We start from the raw sequence: 12,486 nt of genomic DNA, 5'->3' as shown, positions 1-12,486 counted from the left end.
GAATTTATTGGGTCCAAAAAGAAGCATTCAAACAAAATTAATTGAATTTATGGTGCAAACTCAGTCGGAGATGCTAAGTTAATCAGAACATCAATCCATAGCTCTTACTATTGATTCTGATACAAATTCTAGTGATATCAGTGCCGGCCATCAACATAAGCGGCTAAGAATAATTTAAACTACGGATAATGACAGTGATTAAACAGCAACGGTTTTTTCAATAAATCTACCTATTTTCTATTTTCTTCTCTTTTATATATGGTTTATGTTTTGTATTTTTTATTTTGATATGAATGAATAAGTCATAAGTCTGAAATTTGAAACTTATTGTATTGTTTTTGAATATTTTTTTGCGCGTATATTTTGTTATACGCGATATTTTTTTTATTCGGATTCAATTTGTCAGTTAATATTGGAAAACTAACCATTTTTACGCGATTTTTTTTTTACGCGATTAGTGGCAGAACCAAAAATCGTGTAAAAAAAGGACTGAGTGTACTAGCATCAAACTTGCAGCGCTTACATGGCAACCTTGCGCTAATTTTTTCTCTATCTAATATAACGGTTATTCAATTATGGGTACTTTTTTATTAGCCTGTTTTTTGGCAGATTATGTGTGAGTCGTGCCCAGCCACGTTTACAAATCGTTCTACTTTATTATGAAAAAGAATGTGTTTCGAGCGCTTCGCTCAACTTATGGTCAACATAATCGGCCTACTGACCACACTATTCGCAACACCATCACCCATCTTGAAACCCAGCGTTCATTTCTGGATAATATTTACCCGTACAGAACGCAGTGAAAACAAGAAAAAAACGTTAACTTCGGCTACACCGAAGCTAATATACCCTTCACAGGTGCATTTCTTTTAGTAACTATGTGTTCAGTTTGTATGCATGCTATATGCTATAGTAATCCGATCTGAACAATTTTTTCGGAGATTACGTTGTTGCCTTAGAAAATAATCTATACCAAATTTTTTTGAAGATGCATTTTCAAATGTGAAAGTTTTACATACAAGAACTTGAATCCGATTGTTCAGTTTGTATGGCAGCTATATGTTATAGTGGTCCGATATCGGCCGTTCCGACAAATGAGCAGCTTCTTGAAGAGAAAATGACGTTTGCAAAATTTCAAAAGGATATCTTAAAAACTGAGGGACTAGTTCGTATATGTACAGACGGACGGACGGACGGACGGACGGACATGGTTAAATCGACTCAGCTCAACATTTTTGGGTGTTACAAACATCGTGACAAACTTAATATATCCTGTTCAGGGTATAGAAATACAGCAGCCGTAGCAGAGAGTGTACTTGAAGACCGTGGATAGTCGATTCGGCGTCGTTCGCCGCATCTCAGACTGACGTATGGAAAGACTTGGCGTATTTTACGTCGAGATCTTAAAATTAAAGCGTGCAAAATACAGCTTGTGCAAGAACTGAAGCCGCTCAATCTTCCCAAGCGACGCCGCGTAGCTCTTGGGCTCTAAAAAAGTTCCAAGAAGATCCAACGTTTTCGAGCCAAAGTTTTTTTTTAGCAATTTCTGGCTCAATGGGTATGTAAGCAAGCAGAATTGCTGCATTTGGGACAAAGAGCAGCCTAAATTATTTTATCCAGAAAAAACAACGGATTGGTGTAGTTTGTAGGCCAGTGGATTCATCGGTCCATATTTCTTCAAAAATGATGTCATAGATGTAAACGTCTATGGCGACCGTCATCGCGGCATGATAACCAACTACTTATTGAATGAATGAAAATGAAGCTCAGGATCTCAACGACATTTTGTTTCAACAAAACTGCGCCACTTCCCACACATCGCATCAATCAATGGATTGAGAGAACTCTGCCGTGAGCTTCTAATTTCACGTTTTGGGTGATTGTGAGGTATCACACCGTTAAACTTTTACCTGTGGGGATATGTAAAGTCTAAAGTCTATGCGGACAATCCCACTTCGATTCAAGTCTGTCATCCGCCAGTTACCAGTTGAAATGCTCGAACTACAAGTAGACACCGAAAATTGGACTCAACGGATAGACCATATGAGACGTAGACGCGGCCAATATTTGAAAGAGATAATTTTCAAAAACTAAATGCGAAATAATGTTTTTTCGAATAATAATACAAATACCCCATTAAGTTTGGAGTTTTGTGTTTTTTTTTAATAGGGAACCTCAAAATAGATGACCCAGTAGAATGAGATAGTCGTGATACCAAACTATTTCCGTTTTTTTGTTTTTATTTTTTTCATGTCTTTATAAGACTGGTTAAATTGAAAAATCTCACCAGCATCATTTTTAAAGAAATATGAATTAATGATACTATCGGCACACAAATCACACCAAACCTTGTTTTTCTGGATGAAATGGCCGCTTTTGAATCCCTTCAGGTTGCTTTTCGTTCCAAATGCGGTAATTTTGCTGCTTTGTTTATATTACCACTGAGCCAGAAAAGGGTCTCAACGCTGAACAAAATTTTGTTCGAAAACGTCAGATCTTCTTGGAACTTTTCAAGCGATGTCGCTTTGTAGCTGTGTTTTGTAAGCTTTCAATTTAAGATCTCGTAGCTGCGAACGGTGCTGGTTCTCAAGATGGGTGATGAATAGCATGCTCAGTAGGCCGATTGACCATAATTTGAGCGAAGTAAGCGAAAAACATTCATTAGAAAACGTGAATTTTCATAATAAAGAAGAACGATTTGTAAACGTTGCTCAGGCATAAGTCCTTCCATGATGAAGTTCCAAACAATACTGAACAAAAATAACTTGACACGCCTTCGCGCGATCTGTCAAAAATAGGCTATTAAAAAAAAATACCTCTACTTGTATCACTCGTTATATGAACACCTCAATTAACAAACTCTGACAGCTTTATTTAGTACTTATACACAAATTGTTACACATTTAATATATGTTTCTCTAATCTTAATTAAAATACATGAACTTAATTAACACTTAGAACGTTGACACATCAAATGCGACGGCTTAACCATATAATTGGTAACCACCCGAACTAGAACTTGCAGAAGCACTGCTCGAACTTCCACTGAAGCCACCAATTGGGTAACCACCATATCCGCCAATTGGATAACCACCATAGCCACCATATCCACCAATTGGGTAACCGCCATAGCCACCATATCCACCAATTGGGTAACCGCCATATCCACCAAAGCCGGGACCGCCGAAGCCACCGCCGAAACCATGCCGTGCCACACGACGCAGCTGTTGAGGCACTGCCACTGGCTGCGCCTTTTCAATACTCAGCAATGTTTCCCTCTCCACCGGCACGCCATGACACGCAACGACGAATAGGCAAAGCGCCAAACACAACGCGCCAAGAAATTTCATTCTTTAAAATATAAATTTTGTGAAACTGATGCGATGTGTATGCTTATAGAGTGTTATTCGATTTCTGCTTCATCTCTGCCGAATTGCGATTGTTTTATAGTTAGCTGAGAATGTGATAAAGACTTCTACAGCATTATACTTGCGGATGTGTGGTACTCGGGTTAGTGTGCGTGTGAATGTGTGTGCTCTTAGCGGTTGACTAACTTGAGTGCGGCTTTGTTTTCGGTGGTTTTTTCCCACATGATTTGATTGTTGGAATATTCTGGTTATGAAGTTTGTAGACACATAATTATTTGGGTGCGAAGAATCAAGTCAAGTTGTTCAATAAATAAACTGCTTTTCGAAATGGGAATTTTGATTCACATATTATTTGGTAATATAGAAGTACTATGTCATATGTACATAGTATAGTATGTCTACATTTTTGTAATTTCATTTAAATAAATATTTACTAAATGCGGGAATCCCTTTTTTCGGGTAACATTTGAATAAAATTGTGTTATTCACCAGCTAAGCAAACCTTTTACGAATTCTGCAATACTAAGACAAAAGATAGTTCAACCAAATTTCAAATGTTTTCGAACAAAATTTTCGGATCGAACATTATTAATTTATTCCCCAAAGGTGTTCACCCAAAAGCGAATTTGCTCGAGAGGCGACGTCACCAAGCCGTGTTGAGTTTTTTATGTGCTAAGTAATGAGTCGACCTAGTCGCTAGAATATCAAGATCTTCAAATAGGCAACTACAGTACTTAATTCGTCAGCTCATGATAATTTAAGGGGCTATACCAGTGTGACATTTTCAAAAACAAAATCTTTTTTATTTGCTTTTTTGATAGTTTATATTTTCAAAAAATAACCTGTGAAATCGGGAATGTCGTATCTTGAATAGTTTTTGGATGGTAGCGTTCTAAAGAGCCACCGCTCGCAGATGTAATCATATATGAGTGAAACTTTCAACTCGCTTTTCTCGAAACGACATTTTTCAAAATTGCTCACATCATAACTCAGCGATAAATTAACTGATCGACTTCAAATTAAAACCTGGTATTGTTGCATACATTTAACATTTAATTTAAAAAAACGACCATTTTTTACCTAAAAAGAGTATTTTTTTTCAAAATTTTGTTAATTTTTGATATTTTCCCAAGATCGTAAGTTACTATATAGGAAATATATTTAGATTTAATAAACTTTTTGAAATTTTTTATATCAGCCACTCATTCGGACGGAATCATATCAGCAGTTGGGGCACTTTTTCTTGGCACCTCCGAAGACAGCCCATTGCGCCGTTATTTTTTATCATTTCCACTTAAGGGGGTATTCTCATGTAATCACTTCGAAAAATCGATTTTGTTTTTTTATATTTCGACAGTAAAACCTATTGAAAAACGACTGTCTACCAGGCGCCATGACAAGTCTGCAGCTGCTACGTTTCGAAACGCATTTTTCTCGAATCATCATTTTCTGAAACTGTCTTGGTCCTAAAAAAAACTTATTCAACCTATTGCTTTAAAATGTACATATCGTCACCTGAAATGCAAAATAACGTAACATCACTTTTCGTAGGTTTACAGGAGAAGCAAAAAACCGTATAAAAAGAAAACCACTTGAAATATTGAAACAAAATTTTCAAATCTGAATTAACATGAAACTAAAGGTACATTTTAGAAAAAAAATAAAGAAAATAGTAAGCAAATTTTATAGTAGGTGTCTTACGTTATTTTGAATTTTCATTTATGAAACAAAATAACGTATGATCAATCTAAATTTGTATAAAAATTAAAAATTTGAATAGATGTTGTCATTTTTTCTTAGTTATTGTTAAACTTTGCAAAAGAATAGGCTGCTGAATTTCTAAAAAAGCACGGGTCTGAGCACTTGGATCATGGAGTCGCTAAACCGAACTCTGGCGGCTCCTTCTCTACCCATATACCGAGGGAGTTGTAGGTGGGAAGAAGCCCTTGGAGAAAAGGGACAGCGAGCTTCTTCACGGATGGGTCAAAGGTGGAGGGGTCTACTCTCAGGAGCTCTCTATCAACTCTAGTTTCTCCAACTTCCTAAGTATTGCAGTGTCTTCCAGGCCGAGATTGGAGCCATTAAGGTAGCAGTAGATTTACTATTCCGGAGTGCAGCATCCTTCTGAGGAGTGACCATCGACTCAGATAGCAGAGCGGCGATTCCAGCGTTGAACTCATTAATAATGAGAGAATTCAGAGCTGATCGAAGACCTAACCTCGCTATCAATAGCATCGAGTGTCTTTGTGATAAGAATGATATGAGTGCCAGACCACAGCGGAATCGCAGGAAACATGAGCTAGCAAGAAGAGGCACCCTAGAACCGCTATAGGTAGAATGGGGGCGGATCTGTGCTCTCGTATCTTATTCTATTACTACTCGGCCACAATTTTTACAGACGCTGTCGAAAAAGTCTTTTATCCAAGATCGTTCGCATGAGATCTAGTGATCTCTTTGCCCTCGGTAAGACAGCCTTTCCATACTTTAGAGACTTGTAACACGCCATTGTCCTATTGGCTTCCACGTAGTAAGGCTGGGAATCCTACCAGACGCCATCTTCAGAAGCTGTATGGAAGAAGATTAGATGGAAACAACTCAACACTTCCTTCTTGGCTGTCTTGAGCTAGAGAGGTCAAGCCTTAATCATTGGGGGCGCATACCTTCAGGCATCCCACCGAACTGGCGGAAAGCGTTTTGATAATTTATAAGTTCGAACACAGAGGTTCTTCTTTTCTATGGCCTCACAAATGACTACATATACATATGTATATAGTCGTCCACGTTTGATCAACCATGTAGCCTAAACTAACCAAAGCATATTGAAATTAATCACTAAAAATAAACATAAGCAATAAATGAAGGCTAACTTCGATATAAAAAAAACAAACACTCTGTTATATTTACATACATGATGATACGTTATTTTGTTTAACGAAATCAAGCACTTGATGATACGTTTTTTTGAATTTGTAATATAGATTGGGTATTTTTGATCGGAGAGGCTTAAAATTTGTGACACATATGTAATATGATGTGGTAAATCGTAATTAGTAAAAAACTCAATTTTGAATTTTTTGATGATACGTTATTTTGCATTTCAGGTGACGATATGTTCTTCTACTCATTTATAGTTATCTTCTCTACCAGATTTGTTTATTTTCGAAAATATTTTCATATTTTTTTAAACGATTTTTAAAGAAAAAAACAAGACTTTTTTTTGAAGTTCGACTATTTTTTAATGAAATTGATTATATTTGGTAGGGACGATAGCCGCAGAACTACTGTATAATAATTCATTAAATTTGTTTATTTCAGACAACATGAACAGCCGCTATCACCATGACCTGTGAACTACTTTTTTTTGTTGGGGACTACATTGATTTAAAAAAAAAGTATAATAAAAATGTAAAAAGCGAAAAGAAAAATTCTGTTTACACATTTCAAAATACAAATAAAAATATATTAAAAATTTAAAATGATTGAATTTTGTTGTTGCATAAAAAAAATGTTTCCTAAAAAAGTGGTAAAATGTATGCGTTCACATGAGAGTACCCCATTAAAGTCTCTCAATCGTTGATGTTTAAAATGGAATAAGTTGAGAACAGAAGCAATACAAGTTCCCCAATGGCGAGATGAGGATCAGATAGTAAGGTTGACTTTGAGTTGATAACGTCCTGGCTCGTGTGACTCTATATCTGTTTTACAAATTGTCTATACAAAGGAACCAAATTGTCGAATAGCATGCAGAAATCCGTCTAACTAATGTTGTAAGCAGCAATTTAAGAACAAAATGGCTGCTAAATTTATTTCACTTTTACTTCCAAAATGTCCACAAACTTTTTCTCTCTACGCGGAAGCATTTTGCGGACCGATTAATGCTATTTTTCGTAGTTTTCCTTGATTTTTGACGTGGCAAATCAATGGTCTGAAATCGCGAAGCATCTATTTTGCATAGTAAAATTTTCTTCAACAAGACATTTATTATTATATTTTGCTGTGTTTAGAGTGTCAAAAATAAGGTCACTTCGGTGCCAAAAATTTTTATCAAACTAAGCTTTATGATCATAAAAAATAATTGTGTGGTTTTCTTTGTTTCGTATGTAGGTTCACTTCGTTCTTTTTTTTGAGAGTCCACTTGATCCGTTGCCTTCGGAGTCACTTCTACGGAGTTTGGCAAACTATTTTTGAATGGTTGCTTCCTCCGGTACAAAGGCCGCATAACAACCACTTTTTAGAATTGGCAGCATCTTGTTTTACAAAATTTAATTAACCTTTACACACGATTCGTTTTTACATTCTTTTTGAAGTATCTAAACTTGTGGCATTCAAAATGCGAAAATTCACTAAGCAATGATCCGATTGCTGTAGAGCATAATGCACATGCGTTTTGAAGGTTAAGCATTATTATGAAACCTTCGTTTCTAGTGACTCTCTTTCATAGAAATGCCTGAAGCTTTAGGTAGAAAGTCTGACATATTTCATGATAAAGATATATAGTCTCTTCTTGACCATTTGCTTTATTAAGAAAATAAAAAAAATATTATCACATTACACTGCTACATTTAACGACCATATGAAGAGGCTTGAGCACTTGCGGAAGCTTGGCTGTAAGAACCGCCACCACCACCGCCATAGCCGCCACCACCGTACGGAGAACCACCGCCATAGCCGCCACCACCGTACGGAGAACCACCGCCGTAGCCGCCACCGCCGAATGGAGAACCACCGCCATAACCGCCATAACCGCCACGACCACCGAAACCACCACCGCCGAAGCCACCACCACCACGACCACCGTGGCGTGCTGCACGTCTACCTTCCACATCTACATCCACTGCCAACGGCACATTTACCGTTTCCAATGTCTCTTGGCCTGCATCCTCGGCGCCTGGACTGGGATAAGCGGCCGCGATGACGCACAATGCGAAAAGTACAGCCAAGAATAGCTTCATTTCGCAACCAAATTATGTTGTAGTAAACGATTGTAATTCCAAAATTCTTATGATCCCACTTAGCGGTGTGAGCCAGCATTTATACTCTTTCTTCGGGAGCTTTTAATGCATAAGTTCCCATAGGAAACCTATTAATCATCCAGCAGAATAGTTGGTAAAAAATGGTTTGATGTGGGTTTCTCTGAACTGACGTATGAATTGAATGATGTATGTGTATGGAGGCACCTATCTGTCTTAGATGGCACCTATTTGTCTTGGTTAAAAATAATTGTACAAAATTCTAGTAGAGACGCTACGGGAAAACCTAAAATCCCCGAAACTTTTGCAATCCATAATTACTATACAAATTGATAAATTAGAAATAAAGACAGCAAATAATAATTGACTGTAAGACATTTAGCGAAATCATCATAGATTTCACAAGTTAATGTATCGCATATGTAGATATGTATATGCGCGTATAAGTATTTTTATAAGAATATATTTATAATTCTATAAGTGCAAAAACTTGCTTGCCAGGTTTTATACGAATAAAGAGCTTACCTTTAAAAAAAAATATTTTTTTTTTAACTTCAGAATTGTGAAAACATTTATAATGAACCAAAAGCTAAAAGAAGATATAAATATATTTTTTAATAAATATCTATAAATATTTCCTAAAAAATTATAAATATTTTTTTTCCTACAATCGTAGTACATTCACCCTTTGCCGACACTGACACATATATGTAGATGACCTTACCACTACTTGTCAGATCAATCATATATAAATAATAATAATATAGATTCTGTAAATGCCCCGACGATGATGTTCCTGAACTCAAGAAGCATGTCGGCATATTGAATCAAAAAAAAAATGCAAATATATATTTATCTACATACATATATATTTATATACTATAACAGAACGTTTGCTAATTTAAAGCCTTTTAAACAATTATCTTCTTTTTGGCATATTCTTTTGCTAAACAACACTAAAATTTGGGGAATCACTGTGATTTCCAAATAACTGAAATATATATAAGTAAATCGAAAATAAAATAAAAAAATTGTTCCCGTTTTTATACAATAAAAAATCGATCAATTTACATATAGAAAGGCATTTATACACTTAAGTGGCTAATATACATGTATGAAATATGAAAGTAAAGCTGTCGGGTATAAGCGTTTTTGCCGGCATGTTTTGAACTTGTTTTTCATACCACGCACATTCGTAAACAAAGTCGAACAAATCGAATTAATAATAACAATAACAACAAAATCGTTTAGCAATCATTCAGAGTATTTGTATTTTTTTCACAAATTGCGTATGACTGGGGCCACTTTTAGAGGCTGATTATTGCTTTTTCGGTTCGCTTATGCGTATCTGTAATAATCAGTTTTTGTTGATATTACCAATCGGTGATTTCATTTTGGAGCCCTTCTAGCAGTTTCTAGCCTTTGTCAGCTGTTATTGTCAATTGTTCTCGACTGACAAAATCTCTGAAAACAATTTGTCGTTACAAGCCGCACCAACCATTTCTGAGACATAAAACTTGGCTTAACCCTTATACTGTGTCTGAAATATATATGTACATTATAGAAAAATTTAGTAATAAAATTAAATACATATGTGTAACGAAAAAAAGAAATACTCCTTGCAAACAATACGAAAGAACTGAACCTTTTCCAGTTAGTCCTTTTGAAAAAAAAACTGTCATATATTTCCAATGGTCGAAGCTGCCACCGAAAGCTTTAGATTAGAGTTTACCTTCAAATATTCTTTCGTCTGGTTTTCATATTGCATATAGTCCGAAATGTGTTCTCTTCACAAGTATTAGAAATATATAGTATTCATTAGGTAACTTATCTCATATCCAATACTCTCCATTCGTTCTCACAATTATCCTATCAAATAACGTCTGTACTTTTCCAAAATTTTAATTTTCTCATTTTTCGATACTCTTCTATAAAATGTAGTACCTTGCGATTAAGTTTAACCAATGGGTAATCATTTAGCATCTTCCATTCCAAAATCATCCTTGAGACCATCTTTTGCAATGGATGCAGTGAAGGTAGAAATTTTCGACGACTTTTTAAGATGATGTTAAAAAAACTCAAGTTATATCAAGTTCCAAACATGCTTCTTGGTTTTACTCTTTGTTATATCAGATAATATGTTATAAGATCCTTCTATAATTAACAACAGAACAGGAATCAGTGGACGTTTTAATTGAAAAAGTGAAGACTCCGATGATATTTTCAATATGAATCAAACGAAGCCGCCTCATTTTAAAATACGCTAAACTTTTCTCAATCAACCGTGAGGCGCTAAAATTCTAATAAAAGCTCAAAGTAAGTAAATTTGCGCAGCGCTTTACTTCGCCCTAGCAGGGTTAATCAGCCAGCATCTGGGCATATCGGCACTTGCTATTGTCTCATTTAGAGTAGCATCGCTTGTATAATTTGTGGCGTACATTTTGCACATTATCTGTGCTAATTTATTAAAATAATAATTTCTGCGTCATCGATTTATTGACACTAAATCAAACCAGCAAATACAAAGATGCCTCTGGGTCTATTTGAAAAGTGCTACATGAAAACAGGATTGCATTTTGTATCGTGAACCGGTTATCATTTAACAAATGTATATATGTATGTATATATTGTAATATATTGGATTTTACATGACTAAATTGTATTTAGAAGCCACTGGAATTTAAATTTTTAGAAGCTTCGAGAATCGGCGGGCAGTTTATGAGCGCGCAGTCAGTAAATTTTCTATAGGATAATTAGAATGCCTCGTTTCAAGGAGACGGTATTAGCTGAATTGAAAGTTTTCACGCTACTATTTTCTATTTAGTACTTACAGAACAACTGCTAATCAGACAGTGTAAACTCTGTATTAACTAGGCTTAAATGGCATTGCTAGCTTCGGGATTCTATATTCTATTTTCATCAAGACGTTGCCTGAATTTCCAAATAACAAGTTTTTAACTAATATTTATTTTAAGTAAAAACATGTCTGGCAATCAATGAGGTTATAAATCCTTTTTTGATTTGGTCTTTCTGACAGCTGTTACTTGATTTATACTCCGTTTACCATAGTTTACCGCTTCATAATGAACATACTTGCTCCGGAATAACTTTTGGACATAATCGCTCAGCAAAGTTGGTCATTCGAGGAAACATGGATTGGTTTTACACCTGGTTTGCTTTGGTGGATTATGCACATCCTTAGAGATCTGTAAAGCAGAGTATCGAAGAAGAACCGAATGAATCATAATTGGAGCTGTGTCTATCCACTGTATGGAAAATTTTGTAGAAGGATCTTAGCTTGAGGGTATCCAAAATGCAACACGTGAAAGAGTTGAAGCCGAACAACCATCAAGTGTTCAAAACGAGCTCACTTTGGATTGAATGAAATCGTTAATAAACAAAATTGCCGCATATGGAGCTATAATGATCCATAACCGATTGTTTAGACACCGTTACATTGTAAAAAAGTCGCTGTTTAGTGATTTCTATGGACAGAGGATTAGGAATTGCAGTAAATTTGCGGGGTTATGTGAAAGTGCTTGTCTACACGGATAAGCCCGAGACGATTTACACTTTGGGAGAGGATATACGGCGCGTAATTGCTGACATACGTCACAATTGATGTAAATAGTGGTCGAAAATGGAATTTATTCAAGCCAGCCGCGGCACTCACTTGCCCGAAGTCATTTTAAAAAATAATGGCAAACCGTGATCTTTATAATAAAGCTAAATTCTCTGCCAGAATGGAAAATTATATGCGTTTTATTTGAAAACCATGCCAATATCTACGAAAAGCTGACAAGTAAAAAAATAAACCTTTTTAGCTTGTAATAGAAAACATGTGTACATGTTTGAATTAAGGTTAATCGAAAGATCTAACGAATACTGCATCAAAATATTGCTTAGCGGGACTTATTAATAATTCATCACATGAAAGTATTAACATACATACATATCTGATATTAAATATAAAATTGTAAATAAAAACAATCCATAAATTATCAGATGATAATTATAATTATTATTCATTACTTAATTTAACTGTTTTTCTGGTTTTATTTAATGTTATACTAAATCCACGTGCAGGGGTATACAAGGTGCGTTCCAAAGTAAACAGGACTTTAAAAAAAAGAGAACAAATGGTTTCA

The 12,486-nt window shown here is 35.5% G+C and overlaps 2 protein-coding genes across 2 annotated transcripts; both read right to left on the bottom strand.

Moving 5' to 3' along the window:
* Positions 1–2,857: 2,857 nt before the first annotated feature.
* On the bottom strand, positions 2,858–3,401 carry LOC126756444 (prisilkin-39-like). Its single transcript, XM_050469513.1, has one exon. It carries the CDS (start codon positions 3,348–3,350, stop codon positions 2,985–2,987), a length of 366 nt encoding a protein of 121 aa, XP_050325470.1. The 5' UTR covers positions 3,351–3,401; the 3' UTR covers positions 2,858–2,984.
* A 4,529-nt stretch (positions 3,402–7,930) lies between these two features.
* Positions 7,931–8,320, bottom strand: LOC126754931 (uncharacterized). Its single transcript, XM_050467151.1, has one exon. It carries the CDS (start codon positions 8,318–8,320, stop codon positions 7,931–7,933), a length of 390 nt encoding a protein of 129 aa, XP_050323108.1.
* Between the last annotated feature and the right edge of the window lie 4,166 nt (positions 8,321–12,486).

The sequence above is a fragment of the Bactrocera neohumeralis genome, chromosome 4 (assembly GCF_024586455.1).
Source record: "Bactrocera neohumeralis isolate Rockhampton chromosome 4, APGP_CSIRO_Bneo_wtdbg2-racon-allhic-juicebox.fasta_v2, whole genome shotgun sequence".
Classification (NCBI taxonomy): Eukaryota; Metazoa; Arthropoda; class Insecta; order Diptera; family Tephritidae; genus Bactrocera; species Bactrocera neohumeralis.
The sequence above is the reverse complement of the archived record's forward strand: the minus strand, read 5'-3'. Positions and strand labels throughout refer to the sequence as shown.

Bases quoted from the DNA above. Each gene is read 5' to 3' on its own strand.
- LOC126756444 (XM_050469513.1), bottom strand. From the start codon at position 3,350: ATGAAATTTCTTGGCGCGTTGTGTTTGGCGCTTTGCCTATTCGTCGTT.
- LOC126754931 (XM_050467151.1), bottom strand. From the start codon at position 8,320: ATGAAGCTATTCTTGGCTGTACTTTTCGCATTGTGCGTCATCGCGGCC.